Source organism: Myotis yumanensis, unplaced genomic scaffold (genome assembly GCF_028538775.1).
Source record: "Myotis yumanensis isolate MYYU_CA2020_CCGP unplaced genomic scaffold, mMyoYum1.0.hap1 SCAF_1, whole genome shotgun sequence".
Taxonomy (NCBI): Eukaryota; Metazoa; Chordata; class Mammalia; order Chiroptera; family Vespertilionidae; genus Myotis; species Myotis yumanensis.
This window is the reverse complement of record NW_027223752.1, coordinates 106,170,112-106,196,886: the sequence shown is the minus strand read 5'-3', so window position 1 is coordinate 106,196,886 and position 26,775 is coordinate 106,170,112. Positions and strand designations below refer to the sequence as shown.

Here is a 26,775-nt window from a genome sequence, read left to right as displayed (position 1 = left end):
TCACCCAATTTCTTAGGTGTTAATAATTTAAACATAACCATTATACAACTAACAAAATTTGGAATATATTTTTCTTATAATCTCTTTAATGTTACTTAATCCATTTACTTTGTTTTTGTTAATCTTCACCCAAGGATATTTTTCCATTGAATTTTAGAGAGAGTGAAGGGAATGGGAGAGAGACACATTGATTGGTTGCCTCCAGCACATGCTCTGATAGGGACTGGGGATCAAGCCAGCAACTGAGGTACATGCCCTTGACTGGAATCGAACCTCGGACCCTTAAGTCCACGGGCTAATGCTCTATCCACTGAGCAAAACAGGCTGCAGCTTAATTCATTTACTTTTAATCTATATGTGTCTTTATATTTAAAGTGGGTTTTCTTTTTGATTCACCCTCATAATCTGTCTTTTAATTGGTGCATTTATGACACTGACTTTCAGAGTACTTACTGATAGAATTACTGCCATATCAGGTGGCTTCTGGGCCAGCCTAAGGCCCGGGATCGAATCCAATCACGGCGGCAGGCAGGCAGGCGGTCGCACACAGGGGCCTGGATGGCTGCTCCCACTGTCCCACCCTGCCTGCAGTATGCTAATTAGCTGCCATCTTTGTTGGCTGTTAATTTGCATATCACACTAATTAGCCAATGGGAGGCATAGCGAAGGTATGGTCAATTGCCATGTTTGACTATTATTAGATAGGATAATACTGTATTCCATATTTGAAAATTACTAAGGCAGTAAAATCTTAAAAATTCTCATCATAAGAAAACATTTTGTAACTAGGTGTGGTGACAGATGTTAAATAGACATCTGGTGCTAATAATTTTGAAAAATATGCAATGTCAAACCATCTACACTAATAAAAGAGAAACATGGTAATTAGCATACGACCGCTACCCTTCCCATTGGCTAATCAGCATATCCTTATGCAAATTAACTGTCATCCAAGATGGCAGCCGGCAGCCATGCACTGAAGTGAACAGGGAGGTTTGCTTGCTCCAGTGATGGCGAACTTCAACGTTCCCCGCCTGAGTGCCGGCCGCTCAGCTGCAACTCTAAGCAACTATGTTGCAAATATAGAAGCTAAACAAAACCCCAGAAACTGGCTTTCAGTCAGCCGGGCTTCAGCCAGCCGGACCGCAACATTGTATCAAATAAAGAAGGTAAAGGCCAGAAACCTGCTTTCAGCAGCAAGGCCTCAGAGCTAAAGCTGGCCCAGAATAGAAAAAAAAAAAAGGAAAAAAAGAGCAGTTGGGAGCTTCAGTCACCCGCCAGCCTGAAAACGGCCCTCAGCCCCTCACCCAGAGTGGCCAGGCACCCCAGTGGGGAACCCCACCCTGATCCAGGACACCCTTCAGGGCAAACCAGCCGACCCCCACCCGTGCACCAGGCCTCTATTCTATATAGTAAAAGGGTAATATGCCTCCTGGCACCGGGATCAGCGGAGCAGCTAGGCTCCCGGCACTGGGATCAGCGTGACAGGGGGCAGCAACCAAACCCCCTGATCGCCCTGCAGCTCTGTGTGTGACAGGGGGCGGGGCCACAACCTCCCTATTCGCCCTGCTCTGTTCGTGACAGGGGAAGGCGCCCCAACCCCCTGATCAGCCCTGCTCTGTGCCTGATAGGAGGGAGCTCCCCAATCCTCTGATCACCCTGCGGCTCTGTGTTTGACAGGGTGCGGCGCACCAACCCCCTGATCGGCCCTGCTCTGTGTGTGACAGGGTGTGGTGCCCCAACGCCCTCCCCCCCACGGGCCCTGCTCTGTGTGTGACAGGGGGAGCTCCTCAACCCCCTGATGGGCCCTGCTCTGTGGGTGACAGAGGGGAGCTCCCCAAACCCCTGATCAGCCCTGCTCTGTGCGTGACAGGGTACGGAGCCCCAACCCCCCTGATGGGCCCTGCTCTGTGCATGACAGGGGGCAGTGCCCCAACCCCCTGATTGGCCCTGCTCTGTGAGTGACAGGGGGCAGCGCCCCAACCTTCTGATTGGCCCTGCTCTGTGAGTGACAGGGGGTAGTGCCCCAACCCCCTGATCGGCCCTGCTCTGTGTGTGACAGGGGTTGGCACTGTAACCTCCCCATCGACCCTGCCTTGAGTGTGACGGGGGCGGTGCCCCAACCCCCCAATCGGCCCTACCCTGAGCTTGACTGAGGGTGGCATTGCAACCTCCCGATCCGTCCTGCTCTGTGCATGACAGGGGGCGGTGCCCCAACTCCCCAATCGGCCCTGCTCTGAGCCTGACCAGGGGCTGCACCTAGGGATTGGGCGTGCCCTCTGCCACCCGGGAGCAGGCCTAAGCCAGCAGGTCGTTATCTCCCGAGGGGTCCCAGACTGCAAGAGGGCACAGGCCGGGCTGGGGGACCCCCCTCTGCCCCCGAGTGCACAAATTTTTGTGCACCGGGCCTCTAGTTATATTATATACCAGAAACTAATAAATGTCGGTAATAGCTCAATTTAAAAATAAATAAATGCATTAAACAATATTTTATATATGACTAGTCTGTATTGAAATACCTATCTGGAAAATAAAATGTCAACACTTGACTGGCTAATAAATTAATCACAATCCCTGGCAGGTATGGCTCAGTTGGTTGGAGCATTGTCCCATACACCAAACACCAAACGATCACAGGTTCATCCAGTCAGGACACATATCCAGGTTTGCAGGTTCGAGCCTGGTCAGGGCACGTGTGGGAGGCAACCAATTGATGTATCTCTCTCCCTCTCTCTATCTCTCCCCCTCCTCTTTCTCTAAAATCAATTAAAAAATTAATCACAAAATCAATACATACCTAATTTTTACATTTATATTAAAGATAATAATGAATCAATTACCCAGATAATCAAAGGAAAAAAATCCAAGCAAAGAAAAGGCATAGAGAATTTTGAAAAATTAAATAATGCAAATAATAATAAGATTGAATTTTAACAGCACATATTACTATCTTTATTTTGAGTATTTCTTTACCTGTGGATAATCTTGGATTTTAGCATTTGTCTTTTGTCCATTTGAATCTGCAATTTGTATTTTTCTTGTTTCTTTCTTCAATGGTAGAGATGTTGAATCTACAACTTTAACTTCTGTGTCACTTGTACTACTTCCCATTGTTGTCTTGGTTTTCCTGTCACTTTTAAGTAATTCCCCTTGATTTAGGAAATACTTTAGTTGATGCTTAGATTTTTCAGCTTCCTATTTGAAAAAGTAACCATTTATCAAGTGTTACTTCTGTGACATTTTCCTGCCAATATTTCAACTTTTAAAAATATGCATATATTCATGCCCATATTACCTCTCAATTTTATTTTTACTGAGTTGAAGGAACCTAAGTTAAATCACTGATATAATCCATAGTTTAATAGATCCTCAGTTTCATTTAAACTATGAAAATCTTCTTCCATTTTAGGGCTATTTTTATATCCAGGAATTTTTAGTGCTCTTATTTCTTATTTTTTATTGAATTTATTGTGGTGACATTGGTTAATAAAATTATACAGGTTTCAGAAGGCTACCATTAATAAATCAACAAACAAGTGTTGGTAAGGATGTGGAACCCTACTGCACTGTTGTTGGGAATGCAGATTGGCACAGCCACTGTGGAAAGTGGTATGGAGTTACCTCAAAAAATTAAAAAAGGAACTGCCTCATGACCCAGCAATTCCACTTCTTGGAATATATTCAAAGAAACCTAAAACATTAACTCAAATATATATGCACCCCTATGTTCATTGCAGCATTATTCAACAATAGTCAAAATTTCGAAGCAGCCCAAGTGCCCATCAGTAGATGAGTGGATATAAAAGGCTATGATACATTTATACAATAGAATACTATTCAGCAATAAAAAAGAAGGAAATCAGTTCTTATTTTGTAAAAGCTATAATTATTATGTAGGTACAACAAAAGTTAATAAAATATATACATTATAGCCTTAGCCGGCTTGGCTCAGTGGATAGAACATCAGCCTGCGGACTGAAAGGTCCCAGGTTTGATTCCAGCCAAGGGGACATACCTGGGTTGCAGGCTCGATCCCCAGTAGGGGGTGTGCAGGAGGCAGCCAATCAATGATTCTCTCTCATCATTGATGTTTCTATCTCTCTCTCCTCCCTTCCTCTCTGAAATAAATAAAGAAATATATATTTTTAAAAAAGATATACATTATACAAATTGCTGAATTGTAACCATGGTAGTTAGTACCTATCTAAAAAAATAAAATGTAAAAAATAATGTTTTTTCTAGAATAAAATTTTTCTTTAAAATATTGCTTTGGCCCTAGCCAGTTTTGCTCAGTGGATAGAGCATTGCCTGCAGACCAACAGGTCCCAAGTTTGATTATGGTCAAAGACACGTACCTTGGTTGCAGGCTCCTCCCTGGCCTGGGCCCTGGTCAGGGCTCAGGCAGGAGGCAACCAATCAATGTGTTTCTGTCACATCAATGTTTCTGCCTTTCCTCCTCTCTTCCACTCTCCCTAAAAATCAATGGAGAAATATCCTCGGGTGAGGATTAACAACAACAAAAATTATTTTGTATGAAAGAATATAGATTGACAAAATTAAGCTTACAAATAATCTCACCACATACAGAAAAGTCACTGTCAACATTTCAATGTGTATCCTTTGTCATTATTTATAATTATAAATAATGCACATGTGTATTTTAAATATTTATTTATATTTAATAATATACTATACATACTCACATAATACAACCTTTTTATTATATAATGCCATAGATATGTTTCCATGACAATAAACATGTAAGTAGTCAAAATAGCTAAGATAATATATCTTAATAATATATCTAAAAATAATAATTATATACCTAATAATAATAAAGCTAAGATAATATATAATAATACTATTCCTTAATTTATTTAATAATTTTTATCAAAGATTGGTAATTTTAAATATTTTCCTATTAAAAATTTTATATTATACATACTTGTAAAAATCTCCGTACACTTTTTTCTTCCTTACAATACATTTTTAGAAGAGGAACTGTTCAGTCAAAAAAACGTGTTTCCAAGACTTTTGCTATATGTTTTCTTCAAGAATCAATTCACACTAACAGAAGTATGTGAGATTGCTCACTTCTGCACATAGTCACAAACATTAGATTTTTCTGCTTTTTAAATTTTGACAAAATGATAGGTTAAAAATCTATCCCATTGTTTTTTTTTTCATTAAATATATTGGGGTGAAATTGGTTAAGATTATATAGGCTTTAAGTGTACATTATTATGATACATGATCTGTATATGGTATTGTGTCCCAACCACTCAAAGTCAAATCATCTTCCATCACCATATATTTCCTTATTTTCAATTGCAATTACTTGAAAAAAAAGTGAGGTTGAATATACTAGTATTCATTTATTGGGCATGCGTGCTTCTAAATTATAACTTGCCTATTTTTGTCCCTTGTCTATATTTCTTTTAGATTTATAAAATACTAGAGGCCCAATGAATGAAATTTGTGCAAGGGGCTTGGCCCTTGCAGCTGCTGTGGCTTGCCTCAGCCCTTACAGCCCCAGCTTCATCTGGAAGGTCGTCTGGAAGAATATCCAGAAGAATTGTCCAGTCTAATTAGCATATTATGCTTTTATTATTATAGACTAGAGACCCGGTGCACAAAAATTTGTGCACTCGGGGGGAGGGGGGGAGAGGGGGTCCCTCAGCCCGTCCTGTGCCCTCTCGCAGTCTGGGACCCCTCAGGAGATAATGACCTGCTGGCTTAGGCCTGCTCCCAGGTGGCAGAGGGCAGGCCCAGTCCCTAGGTGCAGCCCCTGGTTGGGCTCAGAGCAGGGCTGATTAGGGAGTAGGGGCACCGCCCCCTGTCATGCACAGAGCAGGACGGATCGGGAGGTTGCGATGCCAACCCTAGTCACACTCAGGATACAGCCGATTGGGGGGTTGGGGCACCCCCCCGTCACACTCAAGGCAGGGTCGATGGGGAGGTTGCGGCGCCACCCCCTGTCACGCACAGAGCAGGGCCGATCAGGGGGTTGGGGTGTTGCCCCATGTCACGCACAGGGCAGGGCCCATCAGGGGGTTGAGGAGCTTCCCCCTGTCACTCACAGAGTAGGGCCGATAGGGGAGTTGGGGCACCGCCCTGTCACACACAGAGCAGGGCCCGTAGGGGGGCGGGGGTTGGGGCGCTGCCCTCTATCACCCACAGAGCAGGGCCGATCAGGGGGTTGGGGCGCTGCCACTGTCACACTCAGGGCAGGGCTGATGGGGAGGTTATGGCTCTACCCCATCACACACAGAGCAGGGCCCGTGGGGGGCTGGGGGGTTGGGGCACCACCCTCTATCACCCACAGAGCAGGGCTGATCAGGGGGTTGGGGCGCCTTCCCCTGTCACGAACAGAGCAGGGCGAATAGGGAGGTTGTGACCCCGCCCCCTGTCACACACAGAGCTGCAGGGCGATCAGGGGGTTTGGGTGCTGCCCCCTGTCACGCTGATCCCGGTGCCAGGAGGCCTCGCTGCTCCGCTGATCCCAGTGCCGGGAGGCATATTACCCTTTTACTATATAGAATAGAGGCCTGTTGAACCCGTGGGGGCTGGCTGGTTTGCCCTGAAAGGTGTCCTGGATCAGGGTGGGGGTCCTCACTGGGGTGCCTGGCCAGTCTGGCTGAGGGGCTGGGGGCCATTTTCAGGCTTGCAGGTGACTGAAGCTCCCAACTGCTCTTTTTTACTTTTTCTTTTTTTATTCTGGGCCAGCTTTAGCTCTGAGGCCTCGGCTGCTGAAAACAGGTTTCTGGCCTTTGTTTACCTTCTGTATTTGATACAATGTTGCAGTCCAGCTGGCTGAAGCCTGGCTGACTAACGCAGGTTTCTGAGGTTTTGTTTAGCTTCTATATTTGCAACATAGTTGCTTAGAGTTGCAGCTGAGAGGCCGGCAAGTCAGGCAGGGAACGTTGGAGTCCGCAGTCACTGGAGCAAGCAAGCCTCCCTGTTCACTTCAGTACATGGCTGCCGGCCGCCATCTGGGCTGGCAGTTAATTTGCATATCGCCCTGATTAGCCAATGGGAAGGGTTTTGGATGTACAGCTAATTACCATGTTTCTCTTTTATTAAATAGGACTAGAGGCCCGGTGCATGAAATTCGTGCACCGGGGGAGGGGGTGTCCCTCAGCCCAGCCTGCATCTTCTCCAATCCAGGACCCATTGGGGGATGTCCAACTGCCAGGATTGGGCCTAAACCGGCATCCCTCTTGCAATCTGGAACTGCTGGCTCCTAACAGCTCACCTGCCTGCCTGCCTGATCACCCCCAACTGCCCTCCCCTGCCGGTCTGGTTGCCCACAACTGCCCTCACCTGCCAACCTGGTCGCCCCCAACTTCCCTCCCCTGCTGGCCTGATTGCTCCTAACTGCTTGCTCCCCTGCTGGCCTGATCACCCCTAAACACCTCTGCCTCGGCCCCTGCCACTGTGGTTTTGTCCAGAGGAAGGTGGACATCCGGACGATGTCCGGTTGCCCTGGTCTCATTAGCATATTACCCTTTTATTAGTATAGAATCTCTACTAATAGATTATGTAAAAAATCTCCCATTTATCTTCATATCTCATACCTCTTTACCATTAAAATGTTTTAAGTGTATATAGTTAAATATATAAGTATATTAACATGTCTCTTTGTAATAGAATGCTTAGAAAACCTTGCTCTATCCAAGACCAGATAATTGTTACCAACTTTTTCTTCTATCCAATACCAAATCCAGAGCCACATTGCTTTAGCTATTGTAGTTTTACATTGTATATTGATTTATGTATTGATTTTTAGATGAGCAAACCTTCCTTAATTGTTTCTCTTAAATATTCACCAATTTCTTATTTCAATATATACTATTATAATAGTCCTATTAAGCTCAAAAATAATTCCATTTATATCTAGACATAAATTGCATTAAGTTTGTATATCAATTTGGAGAAAGTAGAAAACTAAATTATTTATAATATTGAGGCTTCAAAACCAAAAATATAAATTTCTTCACTGTTCACCTATACTCTCAGTAAAGTATATTTTTCTTCATAAAAAACTCTATATTTTTGTTAATTATGCTATCCTAATATGATGAATAGAATTTTTCTAAATAATTGCTTCTTTTTTCTTTTTATTGTTTTTTAATTTTTACTTTTCAATTACAGTTAACATACATTATTTTAGTTTTGGATGTACAACACAGTCATTAAATGATTGCTTCTGGTAAAAAGAAAAGCTGTTGCTTTTTTATCTATTTTGTCCTCAGCCACCTTTTTAAACTATATCATTAATAACAAATTTGTGTATTTTCTTGCACTTTTCAGAAGGAAAACTATATAATATTTTAGTAATATTAGTTTTGTCTATCTGCTTATAAAAATGTAGCTTCTTTCTTTGGTCATTTAGCAACAATTGAAAAATAGCAGTAAGAGCCAGCATCCCGTTTAACTTAGTTCAATTGGAACGACCACAGTATTTTACTTTTATTTATAATATTGTCTCAGTGTGAAATAGATTTCTTTTGTTTGATTAAGGATGTTTACGTTTATTTCTAGTTTAGTCCTATATCATTTCACTCATATGTGGGATATAAAACAAGGGAACAAATGAACAAATAAGAAAAACAAAGAAAAACTCATAGACACAGACATAAGATGGTTACCAGAGGGAAGGGGTTGGGGATGTAATAAAGGGTAAAGGGGATCAAATATATGGTGATAATATATGGTGATTTGACTTTGGGTGGTGGGTACACAATGTAATTATATAGAGATCATGTATCACAAAAATATACATTTGAAACATATACTCTTATTAATCACTGTCACCCAAATAAATTTAATTAAAAAGAATAAAATACAACTCTCAGTGTTGTGAAAAAATGAGTGATGTTAAATTTTATTAATATACTCCTAGTGTGTAAAATAAATATACTTTAAAACTGGAAAAAATACTTAGAACAGACTTATTAGTTAATAAGGTCAAACTTATTCATTTTTAAAACCTGTATAATTTTATTAAACAATGTGAGTCACCCCAATAAACTCAATTCTCAAACTTAAAAAAAATCTCTTTATAGATATTTTCTTCACTTGTTAACAATTTTAAAAGAACATGATATTCTTTACCTGTAATGCTTGTTTGAGTTGTTCCTGAAGGATTTTGTTCTCAGTTTCCAGAGCATTTGCTGATTTCTAGGATGCAATATAAGGGGAGGTAGGGAGGTATTTATTTTTGTACTTTTGTTTTTATTAACTTATTATTATAGTTACTACATTTCTAAAATCCATATATACAGCCCAGATGATGATTTGAGCATATACATTTATTACATACTTAATAGTCATAATGGTGGATAATTTCTGTAGCTTTAACTTCCTATTCATTTTCCATATGCAATTTGACTTTGAATCTGGCAAACTTTAACTAGAGTAAATTAAACATTTCTTTTCTCTGTTTCTTTAGGCCTAAAATACTTAAATATAAACATTTCAAATTTTATAGAAAGAAGCAACTTTGTTCTTAACACAAAATAAGCTTAGTTCTGACTTTGTGAGGAGTGGATTCTATCATACATGAAATAGATCAAGAATTCTTTAGCAGCCGAAACCGGTTTGGCTCAGTGGATAGAGCGTCGCCCTGCGGACTGAAAGGTCCCGGGTTCGATTCCGGTCAAGGGCATGTACCTGGATTGCGGGCACATCCCCAGTGGGAGATGTGCAGGAGGCGGCTGATCGATGTTTCTCTCCCATTGATGTTTCTAGCTCTCTATCTCTCTCCCTTCCTCTCTGTAAAAAATCAATAAAATATATTTAAAAAAAAAAAAAAAGAATTCTTTAGCAGATAGAAGACAGTTTGAGGAACCATACCTAAAGTCCCCAATTCTGCTCTGGCATAGCAGAGCAAATTCCTACTAGACAAGCCCTGCCATACATAACCACCATAAACTATGAACAAAATATAAATATTAACATTTGAAAGCTATCCCATTATTGAATAGATTCTCGAGAGAAGTTGACCAAAAGTATTAAGATTGTTGGCTTTTGGCTCCTATTCTGAGGGCAAGCCCTAGCTGAACCAGGCAAAGCACCTAATAACTGATAGAATGCCTAATTTTTAGACTTTACAAACCAGAGGACAGAGTTCAGGGCAATCACAGCCACTAGAAAGGTTAGGGGAAAGTCACACAAAGAAGAAAGCCAGAGACAAGGAGCCCCAAACTGTTTGCATAATCTCTCCCCAAATCTCCCCCAAACCACATATGGATAGGGAAGAATGTAAAGACCTCAGCAAAAGTTAAAAAATTTTAATGTCATTGGAGCTCATGCCTAAACACAGAATTTTTATTTTCCATCCAATCATGTTAATTATACACTGAATGGCCAGATTATTATGACCCCCCCCCCCCATCAGTATTTTGTTGGGCCACCTTTTGCCTTCAATACTGTGGCAATTCTTCTTGGCATTGACTCCATATTCCATACGATGCAGTGTATGGCTAATTTTCCCAACAAATGTCAGGTGGGCATAATAATCTGGCCACTCAGTGTATATTAAAACAAAACAATCAAAATAATACCAATCATTGCAAGAATATAGCAGAATCCAGAATTTCAACATGACATTCCCAATATCCAAGATACAATTTAGAATTACTTGACATTTGAAGAAATAGGAAATTATCCTTACTCTTAAGATAAAAGACAATCACAGAGAATGATCCCAACATAGTCTGGATTTTAGAATTAGTATAAAAATTGTAAAGCAACTCTTATAACAATTCTATATAATAAAGAGCTAATATGCAAATGGTCATCATGCCCTCACACTGTCACACCGTAACACACTCAACACTGGGGAGAGAGGTATGAGGACCAGCCAGGCTGTGGCCTGGGAGTGGGACAAACTGCCTGCACCGCAGTCCTGGGCACCAGTGGCCGTGCCTGCACCTGTGGCCCAGGGGAGGGACAAGACACACCCCATGATCCCGGGCACCAGTGGCTGGGGCTGTGGCCTGGGAGAGGGACAAGCTGCCCTCCTTGCAGTCCTGGGTGCCAGCTGCTGCACCTGTGCCTGCAGCCCAGGAGAGGGACAAGCCGCCTACTCCACAGTCCCAGGTGCCAGAAGCTGCGTCTGCACCTGTGCTCAGGGGAGAGATAAGCCACACATTCCATGGTCCCGGGCACCAGCAGCTTCACCTGCACCCACAGCCCGAGAGAGTGACAATCCACACACTCCATGGTCCCCACAGTCCCGGGAGCCAGAGGCTGTGCCTACAGCCCTGGAGAGAAACAAGCCGCCTGCCCCTCAGTCCCAGGTACCAGCGGCTGCATCTATACCTGCAGCCTGGGAGAGGGACAAGCCTCCTGCCCCATAGTCCTGGGCACCAGCACCTGCAGCTGCTGCCCAGGAGAGGGACAAGCCACCCACTCCATGGTCCCGGGTGCCTGAGGCTGCAGCCCGGGTGAAGCAACCCACCCAAGGTCCCCTGTAGCTGCAGCCAGCCCAGGCAAAGCCGGCCCGGGTCCTGGGTGCCTGCGGCCAGCCAGAGGGAGGGAAGCCTGGGTCCTGGGTGTGGGGCAAGGCAGAGGCGGTTAGGGGTGATCAGGCCAGCAGGGGAGCAGTTAGGGGCGATCAGGATGGTAGGAGAGCAGTTAGGGGCAATCATGCAGGCAGGTAGAAGTGGTTAGTGGGGATCAGGCAGGTAGAGGTGGTTAGGGGCGATCAGGCAGGCAGAGGTGGTTAGGGGCGATCAGGCAGACAGGCAGAAGGGTTAGGGGTGATCAGGCAGGCAGGCAGACAGGCAAGTGGTTAGGAGCCAGCGGTTCAGGATTCCGAGAGGCAGTCGGTCATCCCCTGAGGGGTCCCTAACTGGAGAGGGTACAAGCTGGGCTGAGGGACCACACCCCCCACCCCGGTGCACAAATTTCGTGCACTGGGACTCTAGTATCCAAAATAAAATATGTTCATAATGAATTAAATTATGGAAATCCCAGCATAGAAATAGAAACTATAAAAACAGCCAAATATAAATTTTAGTATAGAAAATATAGCATCTGATTTTAAAAATTGAATGGATGAACAAGCGAGCAGATTGGATATGGCAGTATAGAGTGAGATCATTTGAAGATATATCAATAGAAAATATGTATCTAAAGACAGAGAACAATGATGGGAAAAAGTGAATAGACTGGAATAATATCAAATAACAAGTAATTGGAGAGAGAGAGAGAGAGAGAGAGAGAGAGAGAGAGAGGGAGAGAGAGAGAGAACAGAGTAGAAAAATTGGTTGGCTTGGAAAAAATAGTTGAAAATTTTCTAAACTTGGTGAAATTTACCTACTCAAGTTGTTTAGTAAACTCTAAGTTGATATACATAAAGAAAATAGTCTAATGAACCAAATAAACTGATAATCAAAAGTAGACCCAGAGTCATAGAAGCATGAACAAACTGTTGAACCTCAGAAGGAAGACAAGGGAGGGTGGGTGGGAAGAGATTGACCAATGAAGTTGTATGCATATATGCATAACCCAAGGACACAGACAATGGGGTGGTGAGGGCGGGGGGTCTGGGGCAGGATGGGAGCAGGCTGGAAGAGGTTAATGGGGGGAAAAGAAGGACCTATGTAATACTTTCAACAATAAAGATTTAAAAATAAAAAGAGCCCTGACCAGTTTGGCTCAGTGGATAGAGCGTCGGGCCATGGACTGAAAAGTCCCAGGGTTTGATTCTGGTCAAGGGCATGTATCTTGGTTGCAGGCTCAATCCCCAGTAGGGGACGTGCAGGAAGCAGCTGATCGGTGTTTCTCTCTCATCAGTGTCTCTAACTCTCTATCCCTCTCTCTTCCTCTCTGTAAAAAGTCAATAAAAATATATAAAATAATAATAATAAAAAGAAAAGAAAATGATGCCCACACACATCAGAGTCAAACTGTTGAAAACGAATTTCCAGAGGGATAAAAGGAAGAAGAAAGATAAATAATAAAGAAATAACTAGGAAAACAACACTTTTTTGAACTAAGTAAAAATTAAAATCTTGTAAAATTTCTAAATTTCAATGAGAAATGAGAGCAAAAAATAAAGAAACAGGGTCCCAGAAAACCTCAAACTACTATATCCACATCTACCCAAACTTTCCATGACAGATAAATAATATTCTATTTTGTTTAAGCTATTCAATTTTATGGGGTCTCTTTATTTAGCAGTCTAGCCTAGTTTCTAACTAATTAGTATATAGATAATTAAAATAATGAAACAAATCTAAACTTAATTAAATTTTATAATGAGAGAAGGAGAGAAGTGAGAAAGAGTGGAAAAGAGAATACATACTCTACTATGATAGACTACAAATGGTCATAAATTCCCTGCAGCAGCTCTCATCAAAAGGTGAAGTCAATGTCTTCACTCCCTGAAACTGGGCTGACCTAGCACTTGCTTTGGCCAATAGGATACAATGCAAATGGCACTATCTGAGGTTTGAACTTAACTCTCAGCAGTCTTCCAGCTGTGTTTTGCTCTCTTGCTACTGAGAATCCTACTGTACAATAAACTATCTAGGGATAGCCTTCTGGAAGATAAGACTATAAAGAGGTCCTATCTGTCCTAGATGTCCCAGCTAGGACCCCATACATGTGAATAAAGCTATCTTAGACCACCCAACCCAACCCAAGCCTGCCCAGAGAGAATACTTATCCAGTCACTAAGAGAAATAATGAATATCTGATGGCTTATTTTTTTCTGTATCTCCTTCATTGCTTTATTTTTTTTACTTTGTTTTTTAATTGTTACTATTACAGATTCCCCCCCAAATATCTACTGTTTTAAAACACCAAGTTTTAATTTGTTATTTAGGAAAAGTTCATTGGTATACAAAGCAATAGATGATGTGCATTATTTTATGTCATTAGAACATTTACAAAAATTGTATTATATTATTTCCACAAATGGCCACCAACAATTTTACCCACTCTATGCCACTCCTCCCCTTGAATATGGGCTAGCCTCATAACTTCTTTACAGGATGTGGTGAAAAAACTTCAAGGACTTATGATCCCAGTTTGTTACAAGATTGTTTTTGCTTTTGCCTGCTTGGGTCCCAGCCACCATGTAGAGAAGTTTGGGCTAAATTAGTACATGATGGGAAACCAGACATGTGAGAGAAATTATCTTGGACATTTTCAGCTCCAGCTGAGCTCCTACCTGAATGTATCCATATAAATGGCATTAGTCAACATGACATCAAATAGAGACACTGCCCAGCTGAGTGCAGCAAACCAAAGAATTGTGAGAAATAATGGCATTATTGTTTTAAGCCACTAAATTTTGGGGTAGTTTGATATGAAGCAATAGAAATATCTGGAAGTGGGGTGGTGCAACAACAAAAACTTAAAACATGTGGCACTGCCTCTGGGTTCAACAGATGAGCAGAAGCTGAAATTGTGGTGAAGACCACACCCAGTGAAGACCAGAAAAATAGCCAGAAGGCTATAGGTGAAGACTGGAAGAATGGCAAAAAATCTGTTAGTGGAAGTTACAAAAGGCAGTGAGGTTAGAAAATTGAAGGATGGAAAATACTGACGGCTGGCAAAAAGGAATCTATCTCAGAATTATGGGCTTTTGAGTAAAAGAATTAGCCACAATAAAGTTTTTAAGAGAAACACCATCATATTAGGCTAAAAAGGACAGAAACAATTAAAAAATGCATGTCTTTTCTTATATCCATATGATTAAACTGCTAATCACCCACTTAGTAGATACTTGCTTGAAATAAATATATTCTATTTTTCTAACAAAATAGTCTAAAAATCAAAATTTAATAGAATTAAAAAATTTGTATCATTTTATCTAAGTATGATTTTGTTAAGTACAACTCTGACTACTGGCTGCTAGTGTATATAGTATCTTTGATGAATTAGAAAAAGGAGCCTTCTTTCAAGCAAATGCAGCCCTATGCTAGGGTGTACAGTTGGCAAGTAAACCATGGGTTGGATTTCAACACCCACTTTTGCATTAAGCCCCTCCCTTGTTCAAGGTACAATTTGTACAACATAAAGATAGCCTTGGGTCTAAATGGATTGTTTTATCTACATACTTTAAATGTTACAGGTAAAAAAAAAACTAGTTAACTTAAAAACTAAAATACAGTTTTATATGTCTTATGAAGTACTTTATAAGCATTAAATTACTTGGGCAGATAAATAACAATGCCAACTGATTCTATTATCCATGCCTGTTAGAGGAAGCAAAACAGAATATATTTTCACATGTTGCAAATTCTGAGCAGGACTCCATGTTTGCAGTTCAGATTTCACTACTATTTTGTTCTCCAACACTAAGCAAGTCACTTCTTTTAACTTTTATTGATCTCTATAAAATGGCCTAGATAGACCCATGGTCAGCAAACCACGGCTCGCCAGCCACACGCGGTTCTTTGGCCCCTTCAATGTGGCTCTTCCACAAAATACCACGTGCGGGCACGCACGTACAGTGCGATTGAAACATCGGGGCCCATGCGCAGAAGTCGGTATTTTGTGGAAGAGCCGGTATTTTGCGGAAGAGCAACACTGAAGGGGTTAAAGAGCCGCATGTGGCTCGAGAGCCGAAGTTTTCCGAGCCACAGTCGGCCGACCACTGCTCTAGAACAATAATGATTTATAAAGGAGTTTTTGAGGAGGGAGAAATTCTCATTAAATCCATAGACCTTCCCCAGAAAAAAATTATACCTACAGAAAGTTTTGACTTTAACTTCATAAAAAATAATTTAAAATGACAATCACCAGCTGCTACAGATTGAATGTTTGTGTCCCTCCCCCTCCCCCCCCAAAAAAAATTCATAAATTGAAACCTAATCCCTAATGTGATGGTATATACCAGGGGTGGGCAACCTTTTTGTGAGTGCGTGCCAAAACCAGCAAAATCTCTGACTCAAAATTCTTCTGCGTGCCAACCCTAACTTTTTGAGAACATGTTACACCTACTTGATATCTCTTAAGGTGTACGTATGTGAAGAACCTTGAAGAAATAATAAAATTCATTCGAGCGACAAAAACACAGTATATGATGATGAAAATACATTTATTTTGTAATGTATACATGTACACTGAGAGTCCCACAGAAAACTTTATGACTCCGTTTGATATTATCAGTGGGACTTTTCCTGCTGCATCACTGATGACAGAGATTTTACATCAGGTTTATATTTCGTGACCTTCAGAGATATGCATGAGCTACTACTTTCATCTATCAGGCTACTCCTATTACGAGACTTAACAAAATTCATCACTGAGAACAAAGATTCACAAGCGTATGTGGATGAAAACATGGAGAGTAACGCTGTTGCAAAGTTTTTTAAACAGAAAAAATTTTCTGGAATGGCTTTCCAAGTCCTCAATAGTTCGTTTTCGACACTATTGAAATTACTCTTCCCCTCTCTCATCAATCCATGTCTATGGTCTTTAAGATATTGTTATGTAAAATTATTTCTTTATCTAAGATGCACCCACACTGAATTTATCTGAAAAATAAAAAAGTCAATATTAAGAAAGAAATTGTAAATGGAAGATTATAAGAGAGGGATTCACGTGCCAGGGGTTGCCCACCCCTGGTATATACAGATGAAGACTTGAGGAGATGATTAGGTCATGAGGGTAGAGGCCCTACTAATGGGATTAGCAACCTTCTAAAAGAGACTCCAGAGAGCTCCTTTGCCCTTTTTGCCATGTGAAGATGGTGCCTCAATCTTGGATTTGTCAGTCACTAGAAATGTAAGAAATAAATGTTTGTTATTTAAGCCACCAGTCTATGATAGTTTGTTACCTATTACGGTCTTTCTTTTTTAAGGGTATCTTTTTCTTAAAAAATATATTTTATTGATTTTTTACAGAGAGGAAGAGAGAGGGATAGAGTTAGAAACATTGATGAGAGAGAAACATCGATCAGTTGCCTCCTGCACACCCCCGACTGGGGATGTGCCCGCAACCAAGGTACATGCCCTTGGCCGGAATCGAACCCGGGACCCTTCAGTCCACAGACCAATGCTCTATCCATTTAGCCAAACCAGTCAGGGCACCTATTATGGTCTTAATATTTGTGTTCTAAAAGAAATTCATATGTTGAAATCTTAATGCACAGCGTGATGGTATTACAAGGTGGGACTTTTGAGAGATAATTAGTTCACAAGAGCAAAGCCCTCATGAATGAGATTAATTCCCTTATAAAAGAGGCTTGAGAGAACTCCCCTGTCTTTTCTGTCATGTGGAAATACAATAAGAAGTCTTCAACTGAGAAGAGGCCTTTATACCCCACCATGCTGGCACCCTGATCTCAAACTTTCAGCCCTTAGAACTGTTAGAAATAAATTTATCTTGCCTATAAATTATCCAGTCCCTAATATTTTGTTAAAATAGTATGAATAGGCTAAGAACAGCATGGATGGCCCTGGAGAGTATTATGCTAAGTGAAATAAGCCAGTCAGAGAAAGATAAGTATCACATGATCTCCCTCATATGTAGAATCTAATGAACAAAATAAACTGATGAATAAAAATGGATCCAGAGGCATAGAAGCCTGGAACAGGCTGTCAAACCTCAGAGAAAAGGCAGAGGAGGCTGGGTGGGAAGAGATCAACTAATGAACTTGTATGCATATATGCATAACCCAGGGACACAGACAATAGGGTAGTGAAGGCCTGGGGGGGATGCAGGGTGGGTAGAAGAGGTCAATGGGGGAAAAATGGGGACTTATGTAATATTTTCAACAATAGCATTTTTTTTTAAAAAAAAGACACAGCCCAAATTAAAAATCAAGCAAAGACTATCTTAATGACTTCTAATGTTAATATCTACACTAATAAAAGAGAAACATGCAAATTGGTGTCACTCCACTATGCCCACCAGCCCATCAGAGCAATTATGCAAATTAACCCAACAAAGGTGGTGGTTAATTTGCATATGCAGGTGTGGAGCGAAGACTGAAGACAGCTAGAAGGAAACCAAGCACTGCAGAAGGGAGCGAAGTGGCAGAGAAGGGAGGGAGCCAAGGCTGCAGAGATGCGAGTGGAGCCAAGGCAGCGGACATGGGAGCGGAGCTGAGGCAGTGGACACTGGAGCAGAGCCGAGGCAGCGGACACAGGAGCAGAGCCAGGCAGTGGAGAAGGGAGCGAAGCCTGCCTCTTCAGGTTTTGATCCCTTCTCTGCTTTACTCCAGCCACAGGAAGCCCTATTCTTATAGGAATAGGCCCAAGGCAGTCCTATTCTTGCAGGAATCTTCCTGCAAAGGGGCCTTTAGTAGGATTATAATAATTTTTTAAATATACAAAATAATGTTCTAAATGAAATGAGTTCATAAGTGTTGATTGGAATAATTTTAAGATGGCCTCCAAGATCCTCATCCCTGGTGTTATTTAGTGTTACCTATGACTTGCTTCTAGCCAATAGAATATTACAAAGTGATGATATACCACTGCCTTTATTAGATTGCATTATATAGCTAAAGTGACATGATGTCACTCCCATGATTGTGTTATCTATCTATATATATAAAAATCCAGCAACCAGAACACTGTAATGACCAGAATGACTGGTTGCTATGACACCCACTGTGGCCCGTGAACTGGCCAAATCAGGAGATGGGGCCAACCACCAACCTCCTGCAGCCCTTCCCCTTAGCCGGCCCCACCCCTCATCATCCTCTTCCACCCCAATCGAGGGTGGGGTGGCCAGCCAACCTCCTGCAGACCCTCCCCCTGGCCTGCCCCACTCCCGATAGGCCCACACTACCCTGATTGGCCCACAGCCCCCCAGACCAACCCTGCCCCTGATTGCCCCTCCCCACCCCAATAGGGAGCTGGGTCAGCTGGCCAACATCCTGCAGCCCCTCCCCTCACCTGACCTTACCCCAGATCAGCCCCCCACCCTGATCAGGGGAAGGGCCATCCGGCCAACCACCCGCGGCCCCACCTCCCCAGCCAGCTCCACCCTCAATCGACCCCCAACACCAATTGGGGGTGGGACTGGCCAACATCCTATGGGTCCTCCCCTGGCTGCTGACCCCCAATCAGCCCCTCTACCCCATTCAGGGGTGGGGCTGGCCAGTCCACCACCCACAGCCCCTCCCCACAACCAGCCCCACCCCTAATTTCACCCCCCGACCCCAATCGGAAGTGAGGTCACTTGTCAATTGCCCACGGTCCCTCCCCGCAGCTGGCCAGCCTCCCACCATCTCCTCCTCCCGACAGGACCGGTTCTGATCCACCCTGATTGCAGCTGGGCCTGCGGGACCCCACCCATGCATGAATTCATGCACTGGGCCTCTAGTATTATATAAAACTCTGCCTTGGCAAGCATGACAGACCCTTGGCTGGCCTGAAGAAAATAGTTGCTATGATGTAAGCTGCCTATGGAGATGGCCACATGCCTGCATGTCTCAGTTCTATGACTGCAAGAAACTGAAGTTTGCCTCATCCATTTGAACTGGAAAGAGGACCCCAAGTTAAAGACTGGAATAGAACCTAGCCAATACCTTCATCTCAGCTTGGTAAGCCATTGAGCATAAGACACAGGTAAGTCATGCTCAGGCTCCTAACCCTCTCAAACCATGGGAAAATATAAGTTGTTGTATGTTGCAAAATTTGTGGTAACATGTTATGCAAGAATAGAAAAATAATGCCTTAAAATTCTACATTCAATACCACAAGCAGTGCTCCTACATTCTTCCCAAATTCATGATATCTGATTCTTAAATCATTCAGGCACATACTGTAAGAAAATAAACTTTAGCCACTCACTAAAATGGGTGGTATGATGCTCTAATGGGTATTTAGAAGTTAAACTGTAGAAAAATAAAATATTCCAAAGTGAAGCTAAAATAAAGGATTACTTGTACTCCTTTTATTAGATTACATAAAAAGGAGTGGGCTACATAACTTACAATTTCTGGAGAAATTTTTTATTGGCTTCTTATCACTTTTATATCTTTTTGAAACCGTGTTAATCTAAAATATGAAGTTTAAGTATGTGAAAGGGATTTGTCCAACAGTGTGATGATTGCAGGGAGGGGAGGAGCTATGGGGAAGGTAGAACAGGGTAATGGAGATGGGAAAAAATAATATAAAGACAAAAACAGGCCTCAGCATGTCCATGACACCTGCACTGCCTCATCCCCACCTCTGCAAGGATGACTGAGTCTGGGTGATGTCCTAGCGAACGCCCTTTTCTCTCTTGCCAAGCTAACGATAGCAGTGCACCAAGGCAACCTAAGATTTTAGGAAGTGGACCAAGAATTGGAGCGGCACCCGCTGAGCTGTTTGCCAGATAAAAAATACAGGATGCCAGTAAAATGTGAATTTCAGTTCATTTTGTTATTTTTCTTTTTTTATTTTATGCTTTTGTTTTTTCTCTCCTCGCTTGTTCTCTTCTTCTACTAATAGCTTAATTCATTTCACTCACCAGATACAGGCATATCTGCTCTCTACTCTATTCTCCTTTTCCAAAAAAAAAATATAGATAGATAGATAGATAGATAGATAGATAGATTAAATAAAGGGGAATTTAAAAAAATCTTTATACATAAAATTTTTCATACATATATATACTTAATATATATCTTTTAATTATTATTATTAATATTTTATTTTTTTAATTGAGTATTTTGTTTTTCACCTTTCTTCTTATACACTCATTCTCTTTCTACCTCCTCTATATGGAATCGTGGCCATTTCTCCATTCATTTAATTCCTTTGCCTTACCTTCTGGAAATAAGCTCTGTCTCTTGAGATTCAGCTCCCCTCCTTTTTTTCTGGGTGTTGTTTGCATTTTTTGGCTTAGTTATTGGTTTTGCCGAGTTTTCTCCCCATATACATATATTTTTCACCTTCTTTTTTCTTCTTTTTCTTTTCTCTCTAACCTTTCGTCTTTTTCTCAATATCATTTTTGCATTCTTTTCTCTCCCCTAATTCTCTTTTCTCTGATGGTCACTTTATTTGGTGTTACTGGTTTTGTGAATAATTCGTGTTTTGTTCCCTCTGTGTTGTGTGTTGTTGAGTTGTATTTTGTGCCTTTTTGTCAACGTGGTAGAGAGTGAGCCACATAACAAGACACCCTGAGAGGAGCAAAAATGGGGACAAAAAAATAACCCCTATACGTAAGAAAAGGAGGAATCATCGGAAAAGGAAGTAAACGAAATGGAGGCAAGCAATTTGTCAGAGAAAGAATTCAAAGTGATGGACATAAGGACGTTGAAAGGATGGAAGACAAATTCAACAACATGTTTAAGAATCAATAGTAAATGAAGAAGAACCAAGAGGAAATAAAGAATGACATATCTGCAATAAAGAACAAAATAGTAAGCATCAACAGTAGACTGGAAGAAGCTGAAGACCGCATCAGTGAGCTAGAAAACAAGGTAGGAAAAAACATTCAAGCAGAGCAGCAACTGGAAAAAAACACCTGTAAAAACAGGAGGAGAGCCTAAGGGAGCTTTGGGACGACATGAAATAAAACAACACCCAAATAATATGGTGCTAAAAGGAGAGGAAACTAAGAAAGGAATAAAAAACCTGTTTGAAGAAATAATGGCAGAAAACTTCCCTGATATTGGGAAGAAAAAACTCACACAAGTCCAAGAAGTTCACAGAGACCCCAACAAGATAAACCCAAAAAGACTGACACCAAGACACATCATAATTAAATTGGCAAACACCAACGACAAAGTAAGAATCTTAAAGGTGGCCAGAGAGAGACAGAAAGTTACCTATAAGGGATCTCCCATTAGACTAGCAACTGATTTCTCAACAGAAACACATCAGGGAATGGAATGAAATATACAAAGTGATGCAAAGCAAGAGACTGAATCCAAGAATACTATACCCAGCAAAGCTAGCATTTAAAATTGAAGGGGAAATCAGGAGCGTCACAGACAAAAAAAGGGATAAAGGAGTTTATTACCACCAAACCAGCAATGCAGGAAATGCTAAAGGGACTGCTGTAAAAAGAAGAAATAGGAAGTGGAAAAGGAACACTGGCAAAAGAATAAAAATAGTGACAAACAAGTACCTATCAATAATAAACTTAAATGTAAATGGATTAAATGCTGCAATCAAAAGACATAGGGTAGCTGAATGAATAAGAAAACATGATCCGTATATCTGTTGACTACAAGAGACCCACCACAGAACACAGAACTCATACAGACTGATAGTGAAGGGATGGAAAATATCTTTCAGACAAATGGAATTGAAAAAAAAGCTGGGGTAGCAATACTAAAATCTGACAAACTAGACCTCAGAGTGAATGCAATAACAAGAGATAAGGAATAACACTTCATAATAATCAAGGGAGCAACTCAACAAGAGGATATAACTCTGGTAAACATAAATGCACCCAATACAGGAGCACCCAAATACATAAAGAAAACTACTGGAAGATATTAAGGGAGAGATTGTCAGCAATACAGTCATAGTATGGGACTGTAATACCCCATTGACACCACTGGATAAATACTCTAAACAAAAATTCAGCAAAGAAACATCAATCCTAAATGACTCACTAGATCACATAGGCTTAATTAACATCTTCAGAACATTTCACCCCAAAGCCACAGAATATACATTCTTCTCAAGTGTACATGGGTCATTTTCAAAGATAGACCACATATTGGGACACAGGCAAAGTCTCTTCAAATTCAAGAAAATAGAAATCGTATCAAGCATCTTCTCAGATCACAATAGCATAAAATTAGAAATCAACCTCAAAAAAATGAAAATAAATCAAACACTTGGAGGCTAAATAGCATGCTATTAAACAATGATTGGGTTACCAAGTAAATCAAAGAAAAAATAAAAAGAATCCTAGTAACAAATGACAATTAAAACACAGCATTCCAAAATCTATGGGACACAAAGACAGCAGTCTTCAGAGGAAAGTTTATAGGTCTACAGGCCTACCTCAAAAAACAAGAAAAAACAGTAATAAATTATCTACCCTATACCTCAAAAAATTAGAAACAGAACAACAAGAAAAGCACAGAGTAAGCAGAAGGAAGGAAATAAGAAAGATCCAAGTGGAAATAAATGACACAGAGACAAAAAAAAAAAAAAATACAAAAGATCAATAAAACCAAGAGCTTGTTCTTTGAAAGGTTGAACAAGATTGATGAACCTCTAGCCAAGCTCACCAAGAAACAGAGAGAGAGGACCCAAATAAACAAAATCAGAAATGAAAGAGGTGAAGTAACAACCAACCCCACAGAAATACAAAATTTTATGAAAAAAACACTATAAACACTCTATTCCAACAAAATGGACAACTTAGGTGGAATAGACATATTCTTAGAAAATTACAAGCTCCCAAAACTCAATCAGGAAGAATAAAAAAACCTGAATAGGCTGATAACTACTGATGAAATTGAAGCAGCAATCAAAAATCTTCCAGAAAACAAAAGCCCTGGTTTTGATGGTTTTACAGGGGAGTTTTATGAAGCATTCAAATACTTAACACCTATCCTCCTCAAATTATTCCAAAAAATTCAAGAGGAAGGAACACTTGCAAGCTCTTTCTAAGAAGCCAGCATTACCCTTATTCCAAAACCAGATAAAGACACCACAAAAAAGAAGACTACAAGCCATTATTTTTGATATACAAAGATGATGAAGTCCTCAACAAAATTCTAGCGAATCAGATCTAGCATTACATTAGAAAGATCATACACCATGACCAAGTGGTATTTATTCCGGGGATGCAAGGATGGTACAATATCCACAAAGCAATAAATGTGATATATCACATAAACAAATTGAGAGACAAAAATCACATAATCATATCAATCAATGCAGAAAAATATCTGACAAAACCCAACACCTTTTCTTGATAAAAACCATCAGCAAAGTGGAAATAGAGGGGTCATACCTCAACTTAATAAAAGCCTAATATGACAAACCTACAGCCAACATCATACTCAATGTGCAAAAACTAAATACATTTCCCCTAAGAATAGGAACAAGACAGGGATGCTCACTTTCAGCACTCCTGTTCAATATAGTGCTGGAAGTACTAGCCATAGCGATCAGACAAGAAGAGGAAATAAAAGGCATCCAATTTGGAAAAGAAGTAAAACTGTTCTTATTCGCAGATGACATAATACTGTACATAGAAAACCCTAGAGATTCCATCAAAAAATACTAGACTTAATAAATGAATTCGTCAATATAGCAGGATACAAAATTAACACCCAGAAATCTATGGCATTTTTATACACCAATAATGAACTCACAGAAAGAAAAACTAAAAAAAAAAAAAATCCAATTTACCATTGCACCAAAAAAATTAAGATACCTAGGAATAAAAGTAAGGAGGTAAAAGATCTGTACTCAGAAAACTACAAGACATTAAAAAAAGAGATGGAAGAAGACACAAACAAATGGAAGAATATACCATGTTCATTATTGGTAGAATCAATATCAGTAAAATGTCCACGCTATCCAAAGCAATCTATAGATTCAGTGCAATCCTCATTAAGATTCCAATAGCATATTTCACAAACTCTCTGAAAATTCATATGAAATTTTAAAAAAGACCCCGAATAGCCACAGCAATCCTGAGAAAGAAGAACAAAGTTGGAGGGATCACAATACCAGATATCAAGCTATCTTACAAAGCCACTGTTCTTAAAACTGCCTGGTACTGGCACAAGAACAGACATATAAACAATGGAACAGAACGAGAACCCAGAAATTGACCCAAGCCATTATGTTCAATTAATATTTGACAAAGGAGGAAAGAGCATACAATGGAGTTAAGACAGTCTCTTCAATAAATATAAATGGTGTTGGGAAATTGGACAGATACATGCCAAAAAAATGAAATTAGACAACCAACTTATACCATATACAAAAATAAACTCAAAATGGATGAAGGATTTAAATGTAAGATGGGAAACCATAAAAATCTTAGAAGAATTCACAGGCAGTGAAATAGGGACATATGCCATAGCAATATCTTTACTGATACAGCTCCTAGGCCTATGGAAACTAAGAAAATAAACAAATGGGACTACATCAAAATAAAAAGCTTCTGCAAAGCAAAAGAAACCATCAACAAAACAACAAGAAAGCCCACTGCCTGGGAGAACATATGTGCCATTGTTATCTCCAATAAGGGCTTAATCTCCAAAATTTAAAGGGAACTCATACAACTTAACCAAAGGATGATAATCCAATCAAATAATGGACAAAGGACCTAAATAGACACTTTTTGAAAGAGGACATACTGAAGGCCAAAAGACATGAAAACATGCTCAAAGTCACTAATCATCCAAGATATGCAAATCAAAACAACAATGAGATACCCTCTCACAGCTGTCAGAATGGCTATCATCAACAATTGTGCAAATGACAAGTGCTGGCAAGGATGTGGAGAAAAAGGAATCCTTGTGCACTGCTGGTAGGAATGCAGACTGGTTCTGCCACTGTGGAAAACAGTTTGGAGTTTCCTCAAAAAGTTAAAAATGCCCCTCCCATTTGACCCAGTAATCCCACTTCTAGGAATATATTTCCTAGGAATATATCCCAGGAAATCAGAAACACCAATTAGAAAGGATATATGCACCCCCATGTTCTTAGCAGCACAATTTACAATTGCTAAGATTTGGAAACAGCCTAAGTGCCCATCAGCAGATTAAAAAATGTGGTACATCTCTAAAATGGAATACTATGCTGCTATAAAAAAGAAGGAATCCTTACCATTTGCAACAGCATAGATGGAACTGGAGAGCATTATGCTAAGCAAACTAAGCCAGTCGGAAAAAGATAAATATCACATGATCACTCATATATGGGATATAATGATCAATATAAACTGATGAACAAAAGTAGATCTAGAGACAAGGTTCATGGGAGGAGGAGTTAGAGATCAACCAAAGAACTTGTATGCATGCATATTAGCATAACCAATGTACACAGACACTGGTAGTGTGGGGACTTGCCCTTGAGGGAAGGAGTAGCGGGGTGGGATCAATTGGGGAAAAAGGAGACATATGTAATACTTTAAACAATAATATATATATATATATATATATATATATATATATATATATATATAAAGGGGAATATGCAAATTAACTACACACACACACACACACACACATATATATCTACTTATATAAAAACGATGGGTGGTGTTCGTCACATATGGATGAACAGCGACCAGCAGAAGGAAGTCAGTCCTACAGGGGTTGTCTTGGCAATGGCTGCACCCTCCCCCAAGCTGTTTTCTGGAGCTGTTTCCTGTAAGGGCGGAGTTTGAGGCAGGAACCCGCCCTGGGAGCTTGGAGGCAGATCTTTCTAAAGTTTGAACCTGAGTGGGGCGGCTGAAAGGCTTAGAAAAGACAGACAAGGGAATGAAAGCTGGGTCTCCATGGGATGCTGCTTCTCTGAGAGACAGCTACCACGCCCACAGCTGTGCCTTTAGTTTATAGCAGATGCTACGAGGCAAAGTAAGGGCGTGACCAAGATGTTTACAAACATTCTCTTGGGTTTCAATCCTACTCAACTACATGCACCTGAACTCTATCAAGCCCACATCACTCAGGCACGTGGGGCCACGTGTTCGGACCATAGGTTCAAGCTTACAACTACAGCTGTTGGCTATAATTGTGCTGGGAGGGCCTTGCCCTCCAAGCTGGGACATGCACGTGGCAATGAGAGGACTGTGCCCTCTCATCAGTCCAAGGCTTGAACCTGTCCAAAACACTGTAGCAGCTCCCACAATAAAGTTTTAATTCTGTTTCTTTGTTGC

General features: G+C 40.8%; 1 protein-coding gene across 1 annotated transcript in view; it reads right to left on the bottom strand.

The window, feature by feature from the left end:
• Positions 1-2,952: 2,952 nt before the first annotated feature.
• Positions 2,953-26,775, bottom strand: part of CCDC7 (coiled-coil domain containing 7) — a 180,018-nt gene continuing 156,195 nt past the window's right edge. The window contains exons 13-15 of the mRNA XM_070415866.1: positions 15,471-15,624; positions 9,118-9,183; positions 2,953-3,195 (exon numbers count right to left, since the gene is read on the bottom strand). Of these exons, the coding sequence (XP_070271967.1) occupies positions 2,953-3,195; positions 9,118-9,183; positions 15,471-15,624 (463 nt within the window). The remainder of the gene's footprint in view (positions 3,196-9,117; positions 9,184-15,470; positions 15,625-26,775) is intronic.